The 23,659-nt window shown below is 41.4% G+C and overlaps 3 protein-coding genes across 4 annotated transcripts; 2 read left to right on the forward strand and 1 right to left on the reverse strand.

Moving 5' to 3' along the window:
• Positions 1–335: 335 nt before the first annotated feature.
• On the forward strand, positions 336–3,746 carry LOC133111962 (calcium and integrin-binding protein 1-like). The gene is made up of 7 exons (XM_061222612.1): positions 336–783; positions 1,259–1,293; positions 1,524–1,620; positions 1,737–1,890; positions 2,048–2,166; positions 2,842–2,930; positions 3,027–3,746. The coding sequence occupies exons 1-7, from the start codon at positions 733–735 to the stop codon at positions 3,046–3,048; spliced, it is 567 nt and encodes a 188-aa protein (XP_061078596.1). The 5' UTR covers positions 336–732; the 3' UTR covers positions 3,049–3,746.
• LOC133111961 (RCC1 domain-containing protein 1-like) lies at positions 3,024–10,455 on the reverse strand. 2 transcript variants are annotated; one of them, XM_061222611.1, is made up of 8 exons: positions 10,198–10,455; positions 9,704–9,916; positions 9,452–9,605; positions 8,128–8,249; positions 7,787–7,888; positions 7,399–7,524; positions 5,225–5,254; positions 3,024–4,891 (listed from the first exon to the last, which is right to left on the reverse strand). In XM_061222611.1, the coding sequence occupies exons 1-8, from the start codon at positions 10,403–10,405 to the stop codon at positions 4,725–4,727; spliced, it is 1,122 nt and encodes a 373-aa protein (XP_061078595.1). In that variant the 5' UTR covers positions 10,406–10,455; the 3' UTR covers positions 3,024–4,724. The 2 variants fall into 2 exon arrangements, with proteins under 2 accessions (XP_061078595.1, XP_061078594.1); XM_061222610.1 differs by having other exon boundaries at positions 7,399–7,539.
• Positions 10,456–12,420: 1,965 nt separating this feature from the next.
• Positions 12,421–23,446, forward strand: LOC133111198 (creatine kinase U-type, mitochondrial-like). The gene is made up of 9 exons (XM_061221381.1): positions 12,421–12,545; positions 15,773–15,971; positions 19,800–19,895; positions 20,180–20,401; positions 20,556–20,641; positions 21,653–21,776; positions 22,284–22,418; positions 22,855–22,980; positions 23,333–23,446. The coding sequence occupies exons 1-9, from the start codon at positions 12,448–12,450 to the stop codon at positions 23,444–23,446; spliced, it is 1,200 nt and encodes a 399-aa protein (XP_061077365.1). The 5' UTR covers positions 12,421–12,447.
• The last annotated feature ends 213 nt before the right edge of the window (positions 23,447–23,659 follow it).

Below are 23,659 nucleotides of genomic sequence, written 5' to 3' on the forward strand. Positions count from 1 at the left end.
CTATGATTTCCCTCCAGACAGCTCTTTCTTGTTAATGTAAGCATAGACTGAAGTGTCTGCTACTGCCACCTACTGTTTTGGAGGCCTCTAATATCAGTCACCAGAGCCACTAGTTAAAAGTTTGTAAAAAAGCATTGGCAATGTTTTACCAATATGCATCAAATAAACTTGTTTTCATAAAGTTAGCATATTTAATTATGTGTTAGCGTTATTACATCGCTATTTTAAAAAAATAATTGATGCGTATTATTTAAAAGTAACTTAGCTAACGTTATAATGTTTCACTTTGGATATAAGTTAGCTCCTGTATTAGGTAGCCTATGGTTCGGTAGCTTGCAACCGTAGGTGCAACAATACGTTTCGTACAAAGTTACATAATAGCCCAACGTTACTGGATAGTCTATCTTTTTGCTGCAGTATATAGATTACATAAAATAATGTACTTTAAATTAGCTAGTAAACTCTTATTAGGAAACTTTTTAACGTTCACAGCAAGTAGTTAACAGTAGTCTCTATGGAAACCAATAGCCATTTGTAGCTAGCCAGCACGCGAATCGCTTGATAGTTACAGGAAAAGGAAGTAGAAGTTCGCTTCATAACACATAGCTAGTTGGCTAACTATCTAAGGGGATAAAGTACTATACAAAGCGGTACAAACTTTTTATTACACTTTTCACTTACATAGCCACTTGACCTGATTAGTTAATAGTTGACGTTAGTCTGTCGTTAATAATGGGAACAACAGCCAGTCAGTTACCAAAGGAATTGCTTTCCGAGTATCAGGTAAGTTTTGGCTGGCTAGTGGATAGCTAACAGCTATCGTTACGGTTTATCGTCTGCTAATTATTTAAATCGATGATGGCAGTCCGTATAAGAAACTAAAACTACCTGTTGAAGTACTCATTTAGCTAAAGTTGGTCGCCAGGACTCTAGGAGATCAATCGAGCGCGTTTCGATACTGTTTAACTTTTCTGAGTTTTATCGTTACGTTTAGCGAACATATTAGCTCAGAAACCTGACTAGCAGGCTAACTAACCTGGAGCAACGTGTGACATTTGCACAAAGTGCAAACTGAATCCATATTCGTTAACTATGTTAAGCTAAGTTACACTTGATTTTGTCTTTCTTGGTTAAATTACGTTGTTAGCCAACTAACACAAACATGTGTACCTTATTGTTATCGTTTGTATCGTCGCATTGGTTGTTAATGAATTTCTGAACTTTTTCTTAATGTCGTTACATTGTGTCTTATTTCCAGGAGCTGACATTTTTAACAAAGCAGGAAATCTTGCTGTGAGTACATTTCCCTTGTTTATTAGTCATAGGCTAATGCCTCATTTTGTTTTGCGTGCACTATTGTAACAGGAAATGTGCTCAAGTAAAATTCCCGGGTGATTTGGACTTTAATCCCTTGTTACTACAGGGGGATCCGTCTCAGTTGCTTGGACATTTTTCCAACGCTTCTGGCGAGATTGCATTATTTATTTTTAAAAAACCAAAGTGTATTGTTTTATTTTTTTCAGAGCTCACAATAGATTCAGTGAGCTGACGAAGGATGAGACGAGTAGTCCTAACCGCCGAGTTCCTATGGAAAAAATCCTGACAATGCCAGAGCTCAAGGTACAAATAGGTTTCCGTGAGAGGGACACCACCGCCTTTGAAGCGGTCTTCGCTTGTTTTTTTTGTTGTTTGTAATTTGAGACTTACCACTTCCATGATTTGCTATTCCCTGCCAGTCCAACCCTTTCCGCGAAAGGATCTGCTATGTGTTCTCTACCTCTGAAAATAAAGATGGAAGTTTGACCTTTGAGGATTTCTTGGACCTTTTGAGTGCCTTTAGTGACTCTGCTACTCTGGAGATTAAATCACACTATGCCTTCCGCATCTTTGGTAAGAATCTGATTTCCCACTAGCACATTAAACTTTGATCAGATACATTTACTTCAAACCTAGAACACATTTAACACGTCATCAAAACATTTAAGATATCAAATGATCTGTGATACGATGATGATGTTCTCATCGTGTGTAACTGTGTGTCGGTTAGACTTTGACGACGATGGCACACTCGACACACGGGACCTGGAGAGGCTGGTGAACTGTCTGACGGGAGAGACTGAGGACACCAGACTAACCTCCGATGAAATGAGACAGCTCATCGGCAATGTAAGCCTGTTGTGATTCGGTCATACACTCTAACCACCTGTACAGGCTGTGATAATAACCACAGATGTTGGGCTGTCAGGTGGTTCATCCTGCTAGAGCACAGGGTCTCAATCTGGTAGTAAATCCTGCCTGCGTTTGATGCTAGCAGTCCCCAGGGAGGGAGGGATCCTGTTGACATTTCTGTCATTGATTCATCACAGAAGTGCAGCCTCTATTTGATTTTGCATGTGCCACCTTTCTGTACCAACCATGCATGAAATGTACTCCTCTTAGTTAGTTGATGGCTGTTCAGGTCGGCTGGGAGACACCAGGCACATAAAGACTTAGGCCAATACATGTTTTGGAGGATGATTCAGAAATGAGGCGGGCCTACCAATACAATGAGGGGAGAAAGATTGTGAAAATTAATATTTGGGCAGGGGCATTTCATTTGGCACCATATCTGTCTCTTCACACACCATTGATCCGTTCTGGTATGTCAGGCATCCACAGACTAGCAAGTCAGGTGTCAATATCACTGCAAGCAAAACTGGAGGAATGTTCAATGAACTTATGATGGTAGAGTACTGGCAGAATAAGCTGAACTGATGGAATGTAAGCTTAAGTAGTTGATAGATGCAACAGCTATTTAATTAGGGCTGGTCCTGGTGACTGATTTGTTTGGAAAAATCTCAGATCTTGGAGGAGTCCGACATTGACAAAGACGGAACCGTGAACCTCTCGGAGTTCCAGCATGTAATTTCCAGATCGCCAGATTTTGTCAGGTGAGCAGAAATTGATTGTTTTTAATCTGAAATTACAATTGTTGTCTCTTAAATAACTGTTTTTGACCCAATTACCTTTTTCCAATTTCTCTCCAGTTCTTTTAAGATTGTGCTGTGAGATCCCGGTCATGTGACTGGCTGACGAACATGACCAATGAAATTGCTTGATTACTTGACCCCTTGAAATGACTTTTTATTATAAAACTGTCTATTATAACATCTATCAACAAAAATGTAATTCATAAGAACCACATCAAGTCAGCCCAAGTGAGACCGCTAAACAATATACACAACCACCTTTCAGCTGATTTGCTGAAATTGAAATTCAACTTTCAGTTTGACTCAAAATTATTAGGCCCAAACCACACACTGACAAAAGGTTTTCCTGTTATTCATTGTGTGTAAAATGGCTGTGTGCTGATAAAGGACCTCCTTTTGCTACCAGTATTTTTTTGTTCATAATAATGAAACTTCTTTACTGTAGTTCTATTCCTATATTTTATTGAGTGAAAAGTTCTATTAATTTCTTTGTAATAATTCTTGACTCTCGAAAGCATTAAATTCATTCGGTGGTCTATGAAATAATTTGATTAATGCATCATCCTTCAAAACACTGAACCAAAGCTCTTTTTTTAAGATCCAGTAGTTTACCTGTATTAAACTAGAAAATAATGTATAGAGATTTCTTTTTACTTTTTTGGTGAATTTTTAATAACTGTAGTGTGCCTTTGGACCACTTCTCATGCTCAGGATCTGATGTATTTGTGTCTATTTGCTGCATAAAGCTCTGTATAAAATAAAGAATATGAAATAAAAGTTTAAGTTTGTTTCTATTAATATCAATTTAAAGTATTTCCCCCAAAAATCATGGAGTGAATATCCACGCCTGTTTTCCTCCACACATATTTTAAGATACTTTGGTATGGGCTTGTGGTCTGCCCAAAATATATTGTTTGTTAAAATCTTTGAGCAATGATATTAACATAGAAATACAGCTCTCCCATCTATGAGAGTATATAACAACCTGATCAGTTAACTCTAATCAGCTGCAAAGTAATTTTAACTCAACACCAAATTTTGCATCAAAATGCTGATCACTATTGGCAATTGAAAGATATGGAATTCTAAAACACTGATCTTACATTTTGAAATGCATTCTGAAACATCTACTCTTCAATTATGTCAATGGCAATTAAGTGCCTTGGTGGAGTCTTGGTAACCTGGGCAACAACATTGCTAAGCCCACTGAACTGGGTTACTGAGCCTTTGTTACTGTTGCAGTTGCATAAGGCTACTGTGGCAATGTCAAGCCCATCGGACGTAGTTAAGCATGGTTTATTTGGCAAAATGTTAAACTATTCTTTTGATATCTTGCCTGACGGGTGAGTGATGAGTCTGCTTCCACAATGATGAGCTGAGCAAGGACTCCCAAACTTCCTTTATATAAAACAATGAAGCAGAATGAAATGTGAAAGATGGAATATGAAGGAAGTAAATTTACCATTTACCAAGTAGTGTCGGTCCAGCACTCCTTCCCATAGCACCATATTTCCTGTACCATAGCTTCATCTTTTCACTTGTCGTAAGCCATTAGCATTATATTAGCACTGAAAATTACTGCTCAAAATGATAAGCACCCTTTTAGGTTAAAACGAAAACCAGCACTGTAGCCACTGTAGAACCATTGATATACACACACATTTGCATTTAGTTAGTTTTCATGTACACAAATGTAATCAAGTCACAGTATGACTTTACAAAATGGAAGTGGAAAAGTAGACAGACAGTCAGCCATCAGGGTGGGGTGTGGGAGGTGGGGTCTCTTTCCTCTGTGGACACAAATGTGTTCCAGGGCCCACAAACCACATCTACCACACGCAGGCCCCTGTCCGCAAAGAAGTCCACCCGGGCAGGCTGGTCTAACGTTTGGGTTGTATTATGGCCCAGCTGCCCGTACTCCCCTGAAACACACAGGCAAGAGCTGACTGGACAAATGCAGGACAGGGAACAAGAGCTTCTATTTCACTCTCTTAATCCTTGGTAAAGTACATGTGTGTAAAAGTAATCAGAATTCATAGTTTATGCTTGAACTATTCATCATTGATTTATTCAATGACTGACTGCTCTCCGAGATATGTGTGTATATGTGCAGAACAAGCATTTATGGTCAAAGTGTACTCTAAGCAATGTAGAGAAATTAGTAGACTGAGATGCATTTTGTGCACCAGCACTAGACCACTGGCAGCACAAATTTGTTTGATAACCAACTGAGACTTCAGCTGCAAGAGACTTACCCCAACCCCACGTATAGAGATCACCTTTGCCTGGAAGAGAACAGCCAAAATGTCATCACATTGACCGATTGAAGTGAGGACAGAACTGCCGTGTGGTAGGGGGTCAGAGGTGAGAGCTGTATGGGGAGTGGTGTAGGAGGGGCTTACAGGACAGCAGTATAGTGTGAGAGTGGAGTGGGTGGGGCTTACAGGACAGCAGTATAGTGTGAGACAGTGGAGTGGGTGGGGCTTACAGGATAGCAGTATACATTATTGGCATTTGGCAGACGCTCTTATCCAGAGCGACGTACAGTTGATTAGACTAAGCAGGAGACAATCCTCCCCTGGAGCAATGCAGGGTTAAGGGCCTTGCTCAAGGGCCCAATGGCTGTGCGGATCTTATTGTGGCTAGACTGGGATTAGAACCACTGACCTTGCGTGTCCCAGTCATTTACCTTAACCATTACGCTACAGGCCGCCCTCAGTATAGTGTAGTATAGTGTGAGAGTGGAGTGGGTGGGGCTTACAGGACAGCAGTATAGTGTGAGACAGTGGAGTGGTTGGGGCTTACAGGATAGCAGTATAGTGTTAGACAGTGGAGTGGATGGGGCTTATAGGATAGCAATATAGTGTTAGACAGTGGAGTGGGTGGGGCTTACAGGATAGCAGTATAGTGTTAGACAGTGGAGTGGGTGGGGCTTACAGGATAGCAGTATAGTGTCAGACAGTGGAGTGGGTGGGGCTTAAAGGATAGCAGTATAGTGTCAGACAGTGGAGTGGGTGGGGCTTACAGGATAGCAGTATAGTGTTAGACAGTGGAGTGGGTGGGGCTTACAGGATAGCAGTATAGTGTTAGACAGTGGAGTGGGTGGGGCTTACAGGATAGCAGTATAGTGTTAGACAGTGGAGTGGGTGGGGCTTACAGGATAGCAGTATAGTGTCAGACAGTGGAGTGGGTGGGGCTTAAAGGATAGCAGTATAGTGTTAGACAGTGGAGTGGGTGGGGCTTACAGGATAGCAGTATAGTGTCAGACAGTGGAGTGGGTGGGGCTTACAGGATAGCAGTATAGTGTTAGACAGTGGAGTGGGTGGGGCTTACAGGATAGCAGTATAGTGTTAGACAGTGGAGTGGGTGGGGCTTACAGGATAGCAGTATAGTGTTAGACAGTGGAGTGGGTGGGGCTTACAGGATAGCAGTATAGTGTTAGACAGTGGAGTGGGTGGGGCTTACAGGATAGCAGTATAGTGTTAGACAGTGGAGTGGGTGGGGCTTACAGGATAGCAGTATAGTGTTAGACAGTGGAGTGGGTGGGGCTTACAGGATAGCAGTATAGTGTTAGACAGTGGAGTGGGTGGGGCTTACAGGATAGCAGTATAGTGTCAGACAGTGGAGTGGGTGGGGCTTAAAGGATAGCAGTATAGTGTCAGACAGTGGAGTGGGTGGGGCTTAAAGGATAGCAGTATAGTGTCAGACAGTGGAGTGGGTGGGGCTTACAGGATAGCAGTATAGTGTTAGACAGTGGAGTGGGTGGGGCTTACAGGATAGCAGTATAGTGTTAGACAGTGGAGTGGGTGGGGCTTACAGGATAGCAGTATAGTGTTAGACAGTGGAGTGGGTGGGGCTTACAGGATAGCAGTATAGTGTCAGACAGTGGAGTGGGTGGGGCTTAAAGGATAGCAGTATAGTGTTAGACAGTGGAGTGGGTGGGGCTTACAGGATAGCAGTATAGTGTCAGACAGTGGAGTGGGTGGGGCTTACAGGATAGCAGTATAGTGTTAGACAGTGGAGTGGGTGGGGCTTACAGGATAGCAGTATAGTGTTAGACAGTGGAGTGGGTGGGGCTTACAGGATAGCAGTATAGTGTTAGACAGTGGAGTGGGTGGGGCTTACAGGATAGCAGTATAGTGTTAGACAGTGGAGTGGGTGGGGCTTACAGGATAGCAGTATAGTGTTAGACAGTGGAGTGGGTGGGGCTTACAGGATAGCAGTATAGTGTCAGACAGTGGAGTGGGTGGGGCTTAAAGGATAGCAGTATAGTGTTAGACAGTGGAGTGGGTGGGGCTTACAGGATAGCAGTATAGTGTCAGACAGTGGAGTGGGTGGGGCTTAAAGGATAGCAGTATAGTGTTACAGTGGAGTGGGTGGGGCTTAAAGGATAGCAGTATAGTGTTACAGTGGAGTGGGTGGGGCTTACAGGTGAGTGCTGCAGTGTGACGAGAGCCACAGCTGACCCTGGTGACTTCAGCCTCCTCAGGCAGGTCCAGCAGAGCAGGGAAGGCCTGGATTGAGATGAACACCTCCTTGCTGTCCGATTCAGCTCCTAATCGAGCACAAACTGCATCCATAACCATCAACATCTAATACATACACATACTAGCTACTCACACTCAATGTATGCACCTGCCAACATCTACAGCTATCAGTGATGCTACGCCTATATGCATTGGTCTTGAATCTTTTTAGACTGGTCTGGAACTTTTTCTGGTAAGTGAACGTAATGTAATATCACACAGATCATGCACAGGTAATATATAGACATGAGGCGTGGTGTTTAGGGAAAGTGTCAGGTGTAGCTGGCTCACCCGCAGCAATGCCTCCCTGCAGTCTCTCTCTTTGCGTCGCCTGGCATGGCAGGCCGAGCTGGCCGCTTTCATTCCAGCCCCAAGTGTACAAATCTCCCTCACCTGTCCACACAATCATACACACGCACATACACACAAATAAGTCCACAGAACAATGCAGCTGCACGCACACATACACATACAATAATGGAAAGCATGTACCAACACACAAAATGCAATGGAACAGAGAGGAAGAAATAACCAAGCGTACACGTTCGTTCACAGGACACAGGCACACGTCAACATTAAAATATCACACACCATTTTATAACCCAGATGGTGCAGCGCACAAAGTAACTCACCACTGACGCACACAGAATGCCAGCCCCCGGCTGCCACGCCCTCCATGGCCATGCCCCACAGGCCCTCCACCACCCGGGGCTCCGCCTCCCGGCCAAGCTCACCATGACCCAGCTGCCCGTGACTGCCAACACAACCACCCCAGAGTAGGAGCACTGCAGGAACCATTTTATGCCTTTTTGTGAAGTAGTTTTGAGTTCAGCCACAAGGAGGCAATGTATGTTTTTTGTCTTGGGTTTTGGGTAATACAGTGCAGTATATACGGTATGTTCACAGATGATATAGGTATAGATACAGGTTATAGGTAAGGACATAATGTGGGAGCACACAGGTCTTACTGTAATTAGGTTAATCGTTCAATGTAAAACTGGAATATAAACAAAATGCAATTCAATACAACTTTTCCAGTGTACAGTGACAATGAACGGGAACCCAAAATAACTCAGCAGCCTGGACAGAAAGTTATTTGAATATGCATCAAATATACATTCCACCCATGACAATGACAAACTTAGAACATTTGGCTTGAGTTTGATAGCCACAATAAATGTCAACAACCAATACTCTGGCCAACAACATAGTGAGAGCAATGACTTCTCAGTGAGAGAGCTGTGACTATTATTGTCACACCCAACTGTACAGTGAGAGATCTGTGCCAACTATTATAGGCTTCTATTTTAGGAATAAATCTTTGTTTTAGTTTTAAGCTCGAGGCAACACATGTATGCTTCCTCTACAACTTTACATTCATTGGATACAGTTTACCATAATGCACAGACGCTAAACCCATCACTGTCCCTTATGTGAATGTTCAGATTTTACTTCTTTACACCTGCGTAGATTGATCCACTGGTAAATATGAATCTATAAAACAATAATAGGTCCATTTCCTTCATGCCTTAGCTGTCTTCCAATTAGAAATTCAGATAATGACACCTCTGCTCGAGTGATATGATACTTTTTAAAGTCTCCCTTTACTGAATTGGAAAGCTGGGCTTCAGATCATTTGCACCTTACATCTGGAATTATCTTAAACTTAATTCATTTAAATTGCTGATTTTAAACATGTGATTCATGGCTCTGTGACTGAACTACGTTCCTGCTTCTAATTTCTGCTCGCCAAGTACTGTTACACAATTGAACAGTGAGAGAGCTATGACTGCTATTGCCACACCCAACTGGGTACCATGACTGCAACTACACCCAAGTGCCCAACCAGAGAGCTGTGACTGCTATTACAAAAACCAACTGCACAGCGAGTAATGGGGCCTGCTATCAATACAAATATTGAGGTCTGACAGAGGGAAAGCCAGACTAGGTTCTCACCTGCTGGAGCCCCAGGTGTACACAGCACCAGAACCACTTAGCAAGACTGCATGTTCCATACCGAGGGCCAGACTGACCCCACACAGATGTGGAGACAGAATGTGCAAGAAAGGAGGGGCTGAGACAACATAACCTCCTGGGACCAGAGGGAGTCCTACAAACAACGACACAAGTAAACAGCAGGATTACCAGAATGTTATACGGTCATAAGCGTTTACAGTGAGTAAACTGAAGATACATCAGGACTTATACCTCTATTCTCCCCAGGCTCGTGTTTCATCCTCCAGACGGGCGCGCTATCCATATCGTCCAAACTCCAGCATTCTGTTCGGTCTTTGAATGCAAGTGTCAGATAACGCTCGCTGACCTGCGCATCCAGACAGCCGTAGCTTTGTGGGAAGTAGTTGTCCGCCTTGCGAGCGGGCGAGTCTGACCGAAAGCCGGACAGACATACGTTGCCGTCATCTGCAGCAAAATATATATAGTTATTATTATTATTATAATTGTAGATTTGGTCTGCACGGTGAAAATATTTGCGCAACGACTTTTTGATAACTTTAAAGCCCCAGATATGAATCAGAAACTCCTGTACACTGTGTGTGTTTATTTTATGGTCCGATTATATTTTTTTGTGGTACGAACATGGTTTGGCCTCCAAATTATGTTATAGCATCGTGATTATGGGTGTCACACGTGTAACACTCGCAACGAAGCTTGCCATTGTTTTGACAGTATACGCGGTTCACCTGTACGCTGCAGAAAAGCTATTCGGCTCCAGCTAGCTCCAACAAGCTGTAATAGTTTCTCTTCATCAGAGCAGCAGGTACTAAGCCTTAAAGCAACTGGAGCGATCACTTTCACTTCGACATCTTCGTCACTTTGGGATTCCTTCTTGGATCTGGCAGAAGAATGTATTTGTGCAAAGCCGTTAAATCCGAATCCAAACCAAATCATTGAAATGCGAACATTTAGCTCGTTACCTTTACATCAACCTCGCCGGCCTTTCTTCTTTGTTGGTTTGAAATATAAACTTAGTTAACGGTCATACCGCCACCTACTGTACATAAAGCGCTTAGGAAACCCCGATTGCGTATCGCACAACACCGATTATTTAATAATAATAATAATAATAATAATAATAATAATAATAATAATAATAATAAAACTGACCTTGAATTAATCGATGATGCGACGAGTCTGTTAGATTTAAATAAGAAAGAAATTGCCGTTCTTTCGCTGGGATTTAGTTTTTAAATGATCTTGTCGCCTAATTCGACCTGGTCCGAGTTATTTTCAGTTGACCGTAACTGCTAACAATGCAGTATCTAAACCGCTAGCCTACATAGGCCTACATTTTTAGGGGCCCATTTCATTCCATATAGTGGAACCCGCGGTGTTTGACTCACGCATCACTAGTGCGGTTTATTTAGAAATTCCCACCATATTTAATGACAGCACAACCAGTTGTAAAAGTTAATCTGGAGCCCTGCCCTCGCTGGCGCAATTTAGATTTTGCAGGCTTTCTGGTTACACTGAAGTTCGCCTGGTTTGACCTCATTCCTGAAATAGCTCAAACCTCTCGGCTACTGAAGGGTCATACGTGACACTGACACATTGCAGAAATCAATTTCCCACATCCAAGTCTCAACTTTCTTCAAACTCTTGAGGTGTTTAATTCGCATGGCAGTGTTCTGAGAAAGGGAGTTTATATTATGAATCATTTCCATTTGGTTAAGAACGTGTGTTACCTTGGTGGATAATTTCTCGTCACTTGCGGACAATGGACCCCGTGTCAGAACTCCCCTAACTCGAAAACCATTGACATTTTTGTAAATGTCTTCAATTTGAATTCATTTTCTTATGTGTGATTTGAATTTGGAACACAGCCCAACCAGATCAGTTTGAAAAAACAAATGGAAAGAAACGCTACATTGGACCTTCTTAAATTATTCAATAGCCCTTTTTACATGGAACCCTTTATTCCATGTTTAAGCGGATTAACAGGCCGATTGGAATAAAAATGCCTGATTTAACTTTTCAATCGCAACAAATGATCCTATGAGTGAAATGTTATTCGGTGTAAAAGGGGTATCTAAACCTTTACACAATCCGTTTAACAGGACAATATACACAGATAAGCCACAACATTGACACCACCTGCTTAAACCATGATTGAAAATGCTTTAAACTGTATAAACTTGTCTATAAACACTTAATTAATTCTATGATATGTGTATTTATGCAAACAGATAATCATAAGTGAATTGCATTCAAAGGTATTTTTTATTTTTATGAAAATGGAAATCTTGTAAGCTTATGGGAATCTTGGTACATCCTGGTGTTCATGATCACGTCTCTTGATCATGAGAAAATAAATGGAAAGAAACGTAACTTGGACCTGAGCTAGTGATTGGCGGAGAAACAGGTGCTCTTTGGTATGTGCAACAAAACAAAAACATACTGCAGATATCCATTGCCAATATATGAAGTAATGGGTCTCTGCACCTGCATGTAAAGATAATAAGATAAAAAGATAATAATATAAATACATGCCATTATCATGCATTTGAGTTACATGGATAAATGAAGGAAACATGGGGCAATATCGCTTTGAATAACAACTGTTATTAGTTCATCAATATTAATAGAGCAAAGAGACACAAAAACGTTTCGTACGCATGGAGTGCCTCAGTTTTGTTTAACTTACTGTTATAACTTCAACCGCTAGGGGCGAATGTTCGGATATCGGAACACAGATAAGAGGCCGTTTATCGTGGTCAGAACATTCGGTCACCTGTCGTCGAATTAGTGTGGCGCCAGGCTCGTTTGGAAAACATGGGTAACGTTTATTTTACCGTGTGCTAACTGTTTTGAGAACAACAATTATAGTAATTTAGAAGATTTGTCCATATTTTGTATCTTGAAATTGTTGAAAATGTTGAAAAATTCCAGGGGTCTTCAAGCGGATTTTGCCATCGATAAAGACTGTGGGGATCATGTCCTTAGTGGGAGCGGGGATCTTCACCACCGACCTCTTTCTGAATCGGGAGCACGTAAGCGCTGGATCGCAAGTGAGGAGAAATTATCCGCCCAGGTAACATAAGTTCTCAAACAAATGGAAATGATTCAGAAAAAAATTAATTCCCTTTCTCGGAACACTGGAGTATCTATACCGCTCAATAAACGTTTAGGGAGCCTTTCCATACAGTCTGCTATAAATTCTGGTTCTGTAATGCATAATCCGTTGTGACAATTTTTTATTTTACTCAATTGCTAAGAGATTGCTTGCATGACGGTGACACTCTTTTGCATCGAATATCTTTAGTCTATCAACTAATTGTGATGTTTATTAAACTCGATCGGAAAGGTGAAAAGTACAGTTTGACTCGTAAATTACAACAATGGAGCCCGCCGGTGGGGTCGTTTGTTACCACAGGTGAGGTCAGTTCTTACAGCTGTTTAAAAATGAAAACAAGTAATGAAGTATTTAAGTAATTAAGTATTAAGTATTAAGTAATACGTTTAAAAAAAAAGAAAAATGAATTAATGAATGAATGAATTAATAATTTTCTATTTTGTATTTTATTTTATTTCATTTTTTTTTTTTAATTTACATGCCATAATCATGGCATGGGGAACATTGATTTTACGTTGTGGTAACTTTTTTGAGAGCAACAATTCAAGTAATTTTGTAGATTTGCATCCGCAGATGTATGGAGTATATCAGTGAGCACTTCATTGTGTTTTTATTAGACTTCTTTTTTAGACTTATTGGTCTTCTGCTGCTGTAGCCTACCCACTTAAGAGGTTTGATGCATTGTGTGTTCAGAGATGCTCTTCTGCATACCACTGTTGTAATGTGTGGTTATTTGCTTTACTGTCACCTTCCTGTCAGCTTTGACCAGTATGGCCCTTCTCATCTGACCTCTCATTACCAACATGTTGCTCACTGGATGTTTTTTGTTTTTCGCACCATTCTTAGCAAACTCTAGAGACTGTTGTGCTAGGAGATCAGCAGTTTCTGAGATATTCAAACCACCTTGTCTGGCACCAACAATCATTCCATGGTCAAAGTCACTTAGATCACATTTCTTCCCCATTCTGACATTTGGTCTGAAAAACAACTGAACCATCATCTTGACCATGTCTGCATGCTTTTTTGCATTAAGTTGCTGCCATGTGATAATTAAATATTTGCATTCACAAGCTGGTGTACAGGTCTGCCTAATAAAGTGCTCAGTGAGTGTATTTTGTTTCTTGAAATTGTTGAAATGTTGTCACAAGCAACATATTTAAGAAATGTTTCTGAATGGGGGAAATAGGTTGCATGTGTACTTGTGCATTTCTACATCATTGCTACTGATTGCCCGTGTCAGTATTGGGTTTGCATGTAAGAAAATGTGGAAGGGTTTAATGTTGTATTTCAGGTTTGCTGCAAGTCTTGCTATGAGTGTCTCAAAGTCTCAAAAACACTTACAAGCATCCAAAAATGACAATTTAACAGATTCTTGAAAGCATATAGAGAATCCAGTTAATCTAGTTGACATTTTGTTTTTCCATGACCAAGGCACATAATTAAAACTTTTTATCCTTTCTCCACCCTTACTGCTGGAATGACAAAATATCTCATAAGGAAGAAATGAGATATGATGGAATCTACTGTATAATATATTTGTGAACAAATATGAACCAGTGCTTTAGTCTCTGGTTCACCTTTGTTTAAAAATCTATTCTACAGCAGGCTCTATCAAGATGAATGATTGGTCAGCAGGTTGAGAATGATTCATGGATAGCTTGGATTTTTCTTTCCAACTGAGTAAAATAGTCTTCTTTGACTCCCCAGACTGGGCTTTCTGCATACCTCTGTTGTAATGTGTGGTTATTTGCATTACTGTCACATTCCTGTCAGCTTTGACCAGTCTGGCCATTCTCCTCTGACATCTCTCATTAACAAGGAATTTCTGCTTGCAGAACTGCTACTCACTGGATGTTTTTAGTTTTTCGCACTAATCTTTACAAACTCTAGAGACTGTTGTGTGTGAAAATCCTAGATCAGCAGTTTCCGAGATACTCAAACCACCATGTCTGCCACCAACAAGCATTCCAAGTCACTTAAATCAATTTTTTTCCCCATTCTGATGGTTGATGTGAACATTAACTGAAGCTCTTCACCTGTATCTGCATGATTATATGCATTGCACTGCTCCCACACAATTGGCTGTTTAGATAATTGCATGAATAAGTAGGTGTACAGGTGTTCCTAATATAGTGCTCAGTGAGTGTAGAAAAACATATCAAGTAAATGCATCTCTGCACCTGCATGTAAAGATTCATCATAAAATATATTTCTGTATTATTTTAATAATATTAAATGCCATAATCGTGGCTTTTCAGTTACATGGATGAATAAAGGAAACATGGGGCAATATTGCTTTGAATACTTTGAATACTTTGAATACTTTGAATACTTTGAATACTTCGTTTTTTATTTTTTTGAGAGCGACAATTTGAGTAATTTAGTAGATTTGCATCTGCAGATTTATAGAGTACATATTCTGGATCTTGAAATTGTTTTTGGCACAAACAACATGTTTGGGGTAAATAGGTTGCATGTTTACTTGTGCATTTGCACATCATTGCTACTGATTGGTAGTGTCAGTATTGGGTTTGCATGCAAGAAAATGTGGAAGGCGTAAATGTTGTCTTTTAGGTTTGCTATAAGTGTCTCAGAAACACTGACAAGCATACAAAAAAATGAGCATTTAACAGATTCTTGAAAGCATATAGAGAATCCAGTTCAACATTTCTGTTTTCCCATGACCAAGGCACATAATTAAAACGTCTTACCCTTTCTCCACCCTTACTGCTGGAATGATAAAATATAGAATGAGAAATTATTGTGTATTATGAATATTCTGCACTCAGAAGGAAATTAGATCTGGAATCTGCTGTATAATAGATTTGAACTGTGCTTTAGTCTCTATCTTCTACAGCAGGCTCTATCAAGATGAATGATTGGTCAACAGGTTGAGAATGATTTATGGATAGCTTGGATTTTTCTTTCCAACTGAGTAAAATAATCTTTTTTTTTATGATGTGGCATGCCAAAACATTGGCACATACTACGATTTTTTTAAACGATCTGTCAAAGTAAGGCGAGATGGTTGGGTCCTGGGCAAGAAGGCAGGGACTTAGGCATAGTGTCTGATCTGTTTAGCAGGAGGGATGGCTCTAGTTAATGCTAATAGTAAAAAGGGTTTGTCTATATGTTTGGTTTTTGTGTATGGATAATATTTGGCTTACTCTAATTAATTCTGACAGCGCGGAATACCCAGATTTACGCAAGCACTACAGCCACATGGCCACTTACCTGACTCCTGACGTCTATGCCAAACTGTGCCACAAAGTCACACCCAACGGCTTCACTCTGGACCAGGCCATCCAGACGGGAGTGGACAATCCCGGGGAGCCCTTGGTAGAATCTGTGGGCATGGTGGCTGGGGATGAGGAGTCATATGAGGTGAGGCTGCCATCATAAGATAGCACCATTTTGAGTCACATTGGATCCATGTCACAGGGACACTTATCAAATACCGTCCCAGTTACCACTGAGACCCAAGCATGTCGACAATGTTGTGGTTTTGAGTGAGAGAGGGAATGTGTGCGTGAGTGTCTGCGATTGTGTGTGTATGAGAGATTGTGAGAGAATTTTAACCATCCTTTATTTACACTCACAAAATACCAATGACATCATGTCGACAAAGTGGCAGTTATTACTGTTCAGTATGTATGCTCTGTTTGACACAATTAAGCTTTTGTGATTGTTTTAACTGTTTGACATATTTTCATTAAATTTCTAAATGATGATAAAATAGCTACTCAAACTGCCTTTAATTGTTTAAAATGGATATGACATGAATGTACTGCTGCTCATTGTTTTTTCTTGAAAGCTTTGTCTCTGAGAACAATACATTTAATCTGAATTTGAACAGTTGCTTTTTTTACACTTTTTAGATTTTAGATTTCATTTTAAAACAAACCTCTTGGCCCTACAAGCCTGATAGTTACATCGCAAGGTGATCAGTATTTCCTTTAACCAGAAAAACCCATCACTCACCATACCAGAGCCACACCTAGCCCCTGTGAGAATCCGAAACCCCCTTTTATAGGGAAAGAATCACTCTCCCCTCCCCATGGAATAATCTATGTATGGATAATACAAGGAAATGTAAAGTAATTGCAATAAAGCTTATCAGCACATTACATTAGCATATTTCTGCAAAAAAAGAAAACAAATAGAACAGATCCTTGTGAATGCATAATTATACATGCATACTATTACACATTTACAATGGCGATCTATAAATGTGTAATAGTATGCATGTATAATTATAATTACATTCCTGGCTATTCGTTTCCCCCATTCTGAAGCAATAGCGCATTCATGTGCTTTAAACATGCACTTACAAACAGCTGCGTTTACCATTCAAACTTTCTCTTTGACAGCATCAACCAACTATTGTAGTAATATTACTTTGCATTATTGCAGCACAGCCATTTAAGTTTTTAACTAATTTCGGCAATGTTGTGAGACAAAATCTGTTCCGTATTTCATTTTGTATTATTTTTATTTACAAAACCAAAGAAAAGAAAAAACTTGAATTAAAGCATTATTATGCTCATGCATAATGTTCATGTTCATGTTCATGCATGGGAAATGTGCATGATATTATTGCAATTAATATAATGAAATGGGACGTATTAAATGTAAACATTTTGCATTAAGTGAACTCTACACATAGACAGATGCAAGTATAAAAGCACAGCAAGTACATAATGAAGGAGGGCCCTCTTGACTTAATCACAGATCCTGGAAGCACCTCAATACTTGTGAAATATAAGCAGTTCAGAACCACCAGCACTCCTAGAGTTGGATGTCTGGCCAAACTGAGTAACTGGGCAAGAAGGGCCTTGGTCAGGGAAGTCTAAAAGAGCTTCAGAAGTCCTCTGCAGAGATCGAAGAACCTGTCGGAACGACAACCATCTCAGCAACACTCCATCAATCTGGTCTTTATGGTAGAGTGGCAAGCCACTCTTGAGTAAAAGGGATATGATGCCTGGAGTTTGCCAATTGGCATTTAAAGGACTCTAAAAGCAAGAGGAAAAAGACTCAGGTGTGATGAGACAAAATTGGCGAACACCAGGCACTGCTCATCACCTGGCTAGTACCATTCCTATGCTGAAGCATGGTGCTGGCAGCATCAGTATGCTATGGGGGTGCTTCTCAGCAGCAGGGACAGGGAGACTGGTCAGAATTGAGGGAATGATGAATGCAGCCAAATACAGAAAGGTCCTTGAAGAAAACTTGCTCCAGAGCAATCGACTTCAGACTGGGGAAAAAGTTTACCTTTCAGCAGGACAATGACCTGAAGCATACAGCCAAGACAACACTGGAGTGCTTTTGGGACAAGTCTCTGACCATCCTTGAGTGGCCCAGCCAAAGCCCAGATTTAAACCCCACAGAACAATGTGGAGAGACCTCTTCACCTTTGTTGAACTCCATTTAAGATATAATTTATAAATTTGGTTTTGAAACATGCGTGAACCTCGGAAGTGGTTACACTCCACCATTACTCAATATATGCTCCCAGGATTAGCATTATTGCAGAATCTCAGTTCGGCGGAGAACTCAGAGGCTGGTGGTCGAGCCAACACAATACATGCATTATGTTTTACATAGATAGTTGGGAGCCCAGGTCGGCATGCATTTAGAGGGCTCCTTAGAGCTAACTTGACAAGAACCGACGTAGAAATGCCCATGGGTTCTCTCTACACAAATTAAGAATAGAGATACAGAGTAAATAATCGTACCTAGCCTGCTTTGGCTACACACCGACACAGAGTATGCACAGTGTGGGAATTCGGTTATGATCTTCCCTTTACATACTGATAGACAACGTGCACCATGTGGGAAGTCGATTGCGATCTTCCACCACATACATACACAGGACGTGCATAGTGTGGAAAGTTGATTGCGATCTTCCCAGATTGGTTTGTCTTCCTCTCTTTTATCTAAAATCATATGTTTGAACCAGGTGGCAGTGCCATAAATTAACCTGGAGGGGTGGTCAGATCTGGAATTTAGACCCCCACCTTTGGCAGTTGTTAAGTAGGGGAAATTAGATGATTACCAGAGAGGACATGTAGGTTTTGCCTTGAGTTACTGAAACTATGGTTTATTAAACTCCATTTGGTATGAAATGCATCTCATCCAATTCCTTGATTTTACCGGATCACACCCATACCAAACAGATTATCCTTATGTCTTATAATGTTGTAGTTGTCACAAAAAAAACATCATTAACCCAAGAGAGTAGTGAAGAGTATAATGACAGAAGTGTCCAAATGGCGGCACTGTGGGAGTGTCCTGAGTCTTTCCCATAGGAAGTAACCAGGTCGTGGTCATGGAGCCCATGGTTTTGCCCAGGGCTTAATGACCCCCTAGACCTAAAAGCCCCCAGAACACACCCAACCACAATCCATCTTCCCCTTATCTCAGTCTCTCCAGATGCGGACATTCTTGGGAGCCAATGGTCTGAATGCCCCAAAGGAAGTCTGAATTGTCGAGTTTACTGAAGATACCTGGAGAGAGATGTATTTGAGAGTTTTCGTGACAACCGTATTATGTAATGAATATGTTTAGTACCTCTCGTGGTAATATACCTTGTGATTTTGGATAAACCTGATTTTGGTGAATTATAGGAAAGGAGACAAAACCCCAGATTGCTTGGTTTCTTCTCCTTATCTCCAAAATCCAGGCCTTTGTTCTTGACCATAAATCATTTGGAATTTGAAGCCAAACACCCACCCGGCAGTGAGACCTTCAGGTCAGGGGGCTAAAGCAAATGGCTTCTACAGAGACAGCTTTCACACAGTTTCCCCTCGACTCCTGGATATCCTCGGTTATGATATCCTAGGTAGACTGTTACAAAAACTAGACCATCTTTATGCCATCTCCAGTATTCCTGTGCTCAAAAACTGCAAGGAATGTGCGAGAAGGGAGGCTCCCCAGGGGGCCCAGGAAGACTCCTCCAGGAACCTCACTCTAGTTTTCCCCCACAGCCATGGGTGCCAAAAGGTGGGGGCTAACACTGTATGCTCCAGGGGGGGAAGTCAGCAAGCTGACCAGCGCATGACACCAAATGTTAATTATTTCCAGCTTACCGTATCCATTGAAATTGAAGTCTCCAACACAATAAAGTGTGCAAAAAGTGAAGGGGTCTGAATACTTTCTGAAGCCACTGTACGTGCTGTGAGCAATGTGTTCAGAGCTCTGTATTTGTCTCAGGTGTTTGCTGATCTCTTTTATCCGGTCATTCTGGAAAGGCACAATGGGTACAACCCACGTACTATGACTCAACCCACAGACCTGGATGCCAGCAAGGTATATTCTGCAGTACATCACTCAGGCATTTATCACCAGGTGGACTCTGCTAAAACATACTGGTTTCAGGTCTCGACCATGACCTTGGCTCTATGATATTATTTACCAACCATACCATGGTAAATCAGATAAAACACTGCAGCAGAATCTGATACTATGCCATCTCATACACAAGCTGAAAGAATCATGGTGAAAATACTTCCATAGTTTTATCTGTTTGTGCACAAAAGAAAGATCTGAGGAAGCTTGTTAAAACGTGGCATACGGCTCTATGTGTGGAACAGATCCGGGGAGGACAGTTTGATGAGCGATATGTACTGTCGACCCGGGTTCGAGCGGGCCGCAGCATCAGGGGGTTCAGCCTGCCCCCAGCATGCACACGGGCGGAGCGCCGGGAGGTGCAGCGGATAGTGGCAGATGCTCTCGCTGGCCTCCAGGGGGAGCTGGAGGGTCACTACTACCACTTAGCAGAGATGACCGAGCAGGAGAAACAGCAGCTGACTGACGTGAGTGACAGCTGCTTTGCATTCTGGATTTTGAGGGAGGGAACATTAGCCAGAGTAACTAAAAATGTCATGCTGTTGTTTACTAGCTTACAAGTTTACTCTGCGTCACAACTGAGGCAGAGTTTATTCATGAATTCTCTTTTGTTTTGTACAGGATCACTTCTTGTTTGGCAAGCCAGCTTCTCCTCTAATGATTGCCTGTAGAATGGCCCGGGATTGGCCAGATGCTCGTGGGATCTGGTACAATGATTCAGAATTTCTTTACATTCTTGTGATATAGAACTCTTTGGAGGCTGTAGATCAAATACACTTTCAATTGTGTTTTATGCTGTGCCTTAGATTATGCCCAAGGCATTGGTTCCCAAACTCGGTCTTGCAGTGTACCAACACACTTCTCAGAAATCAGTGCTCACCAGTCAACCATTTTATCCTGAAATTGCATTTATTTCACAGGTCAAACAGAAGGATAGTTCACATAATTATGACAGGATTACTGAGCTGAATAACTGCACTGAGTAACACCCGGAACCCTCCCAAATATGGAACATGGACTGAAGCAAAAAAAGAGCTATTCCGGGTTTTTCTCAGCAGTTATCCAGTTAAATGTCTTGTGAGTTCAAAACTGGTGGGGCACAAAACTTGTTTTGTTTCATTGATTAACATGCGTGCCAATGATCTTATTAATCAATTTGAAAATAACATGTAGCTTCTTCACATCGCATTAAATGATAAATACAATTGAGAAAAATGAATTGCCTTATGTATTTATTTTCTATTTGCATTACGAAATTGTGTACATTTTATCAATATTATTTGCGGACAGATCTAGACTTCTTTCTCCACACTCACACTCTAAACACTGTAAATAGACCGGAGTGGAGAAGATCTGCAATGCGTAGATTGTAAACAATCTGAAAGCTAATGCAGTAGATAAGAGTACTATCTTTTTTCAGAAGTGTTGGCTAGGCTACTTAATTAAAATGGATTTAACTGATGAATTGAATCATTTAATACAAAGAAGCTGTATGTTACTTGCCAACTGATTTGTCATGTCATTGGCACACTTGTTAATCAAGAGGAATTTATGAATTTATGAAAGCAGGTTGAGATCAATTATTAGTTTAAAGGAAATTTTGAGCTCACCAATTTTGAGCTCTCAGCATGCCACTGTCCGTCATTGTCCTTCGTGAAATACCCCCAGCACACTGCAGCTAGTTTCTAAGCCTTTCTCCCTCTTCTGGATATCTACAGGCACAACAAGCAGAAGACCTTCCTTGTGTGGGTCAATGAGGAGGACCACACCCGTGTTATCTCCATGGAAAAGGGTGGCAACATGAAGCAAGTGTTTGAGCGATTCTGCAAGGGACTGAAAGAGGTAAACACTCTCTCTCTCTCTCTCTCTCTCTCTCTCTCTCTCTCGCCTTTTCGGTGGGATGTCCCATCCATCCTTTCATCCATCCATCCATTCATTTCTTAACCCACTTGGTCAGGGTCAAAAGGTGGGCTGGAGCCTATCCCAGCATGCATTGGGGGAATGGCAGGAATATGCTCTGGACAGGTCCATCGCAGGGCACACACACCATTCACTCGCACTCCTACCTATTGGCAAATTAGACTCGCCCATTTGTCTAACTACCATTTATTTGGACTGGAAGCAAGCCCGAGTACTGTGAGGAAACCCATGCAGAAAGGCCTCAGCCAGGATTCAAACTCTGGACCTTCTTGCTGCGAGGATGTCCAATAAGAACTGTGTGATTGTATTGTGTGATACATAAGATATTCCAAACCAGTGAATTTGGGTTTTTCTCACTCTTGGATGCAGGTGACTACATGTTTCTTTCTCTGTAGGATACAGGTACATTCAGATTTCTCTTGCCTTCAGGTGGAAAAGCTGATCATGGAGAAGGGCTGGGAGTTCATGTGGAATGAAAGAGTGGGTTACATTCTTACCTGTCCATCAAACCTGGGCACAGGCCTGAGAACCAGCGTCCACATCACCCTGCCCCACCTCAGCAAGGTACAGCTCCCATGACATCATCACGTAGTGAACATCTCTGCACCCCGTGCACAGCTTCTTCAGCTCATCTCACTAAAGAAAGGACAGTTATATTCCATTCTGTCTCAGGCAATTTTGGATGTTGATTTGAACCGTGACTCACTAAGTAGCTTGACTGTGCATGCTGGTCTGATTTCCAGGCAAAGACACCTAGTGTCTCTGTAAGTCATGTGCACACAACAGTGACCACTGTATCTGTGATTACTATGGATCATCATGTGAGGTCCTGCCATGCAAACACAAGCATTGCAACTTTTCTGTGTAACAGAACTGCCTTGCTTTTAATGTGTAGTATACAGACTGTTAAGGATACAATTTTATGCTTTATGAGGAAAATAGTATTGACAAACTGACAACATACAAGTTAATACAATCTATAAATTATTGCACCCCGCAGGACCCCCGCTTCCCCAAAATCCTGGAAAATTTGCGCTTGCAGAAACGAGGGACTGGGGGAGAGGATACGGACGTTGTGGACGCGGTCTTTGACATCTCCAACCTGGACCGACTGGGCCAGTCTGAGGTCAGACAACCTACAACATTTAACCCACACATAACCCGCATTAGCTACACACATCCAACACAAAGCACGTCCAATCTGTGAGGAGTTATGTGGTTGAAACTGGGACTAGTAGTTACCACAAATGAAACCAAAAAAGGGCAATTGTTCAGGTCTAAACACAGGCCTGAAGATTGGATGCATGTTCCAATGTCACTGGCCCCATTTCATAAATAGAGTGCTTAAATACATGTGCTTCCTTCTTGGAAATCCTGTTGGGTGAAAAGCGTATAAGTGAGCCAACCTGGTTCCAGCTACAGTGGTGTTTTTTGAAGATATTCTGGTGACACTGAGGCGGGCCTGTCTCTTTCTCCAGGTGCAGCTGGTCCAGATGATGATTGATGGGGTTAACTACCTGATTGACTGTGAGAAGAAACTGGAGAAAGGCCAGGACATCCATATCCCTCCTCCAATCAGCCAGTTCAAATAGATTGACTGTTTGCTCAGTGGCTCCCCATATGGTTATAATGCCAAACTTCACCAGAGGAATGTCTGATGAAAGCATTCTATAACCCTTGAATACACCTATGCTGATATTCCATAAACACTGCACAGATTTATTGAGTGACTATTTTTCATATCCACAGCTAGTGGCCTTTTCACATCAGATTCAAGTATATACATTTTTGTGTTGCAATGTTTA

This window comes from Conger conger, chromosome 15, assembly GCF_963514075.1.
Source record: "Conger conger chromosome 15, fConCon1.1, whole genome shotgun sequence".
Taxonomy (NCBI): Eukaryota; Metazoa; Chordata; class Actinopteri; order Anguilliformes; family Congridae; genus Conger; species Conger conger.

What these genes read in the sequence shown, in the direction of transcription:
- LOC133111962 (XM_061222612.1), top strand. Translation starts at nt 733, where the DNA reads ATGGGAACAACAGCCAGTCAGTTACCAAAGGAATTGCTTTCCGAGTAT. An exon ending in CTATGCCTTCCGCATCTTTG is followed by an intron (nt 1,891 to 2,047) that starts GTAAGAATCTGA and finishes TGTGTCGGTTAG; the next exon opens with ACTTTGACGACGATGGCACA. An exon ending in TGAGACAGCTCATCGGCAAT is followed by an intron (nt 2,167 to 2,841) that starts GTAAGCCTGTTG and finishes GAAAAATCTCAG; the next exon opens with ATCTTGGAGGAGTCCGACAT.
- LOC133111961 (XM_061222610.1), bottom strand. Translation starts at nt 10,405, where the DNA reads ATGATTTGGTTTGGATTCGGATTTAACGGCTTTGCACAAATACATTCT. An exon ending in CGAGCCTGGGGAGAATAGAG is followed by an intron (nt 9,606 to 9,703) that starts GTATAAGTCCTG and finishes CGTTGTTTGTAG; the next exon opens with GACTCCCTCTGGTCCCAGGA. An exon ending in GCAGGGAGGCATTGCTGCGG is followed by an intron (nt 7,540 to 7,786) that starts GTGAGCCAGCTA and finishes TTATGGATGCAG; the next exon opens with TTTGTGCTCGATTAGGAGCT.
- LOC133111198 (XM_061221381.1), top strand. Translation starts at nt 12,448, where the DNA reads ATGTCCTTAGTGGGAGCGGGGATCTTCACCACCGACCTCTTTCTGAAT. An exon ending in GGGATGAGGAGTCATATGAG is followed by an intron (nt 15,972 to 19,799) that starts GTGAGGCTGCCA and finishes TATTTGTCTCAG; the next exon opens with GTGTTTGCTGATCTCTTTTA. An exon ending in CAGACCTGGATGCCAGCAAG is followed by an intron (nt 19,896 to 20,179) that starts GTATATTCTGCA and finishes TGTGTGGAACAG; the next exon opens with ATCCGGGGAGGACAGTTTGA.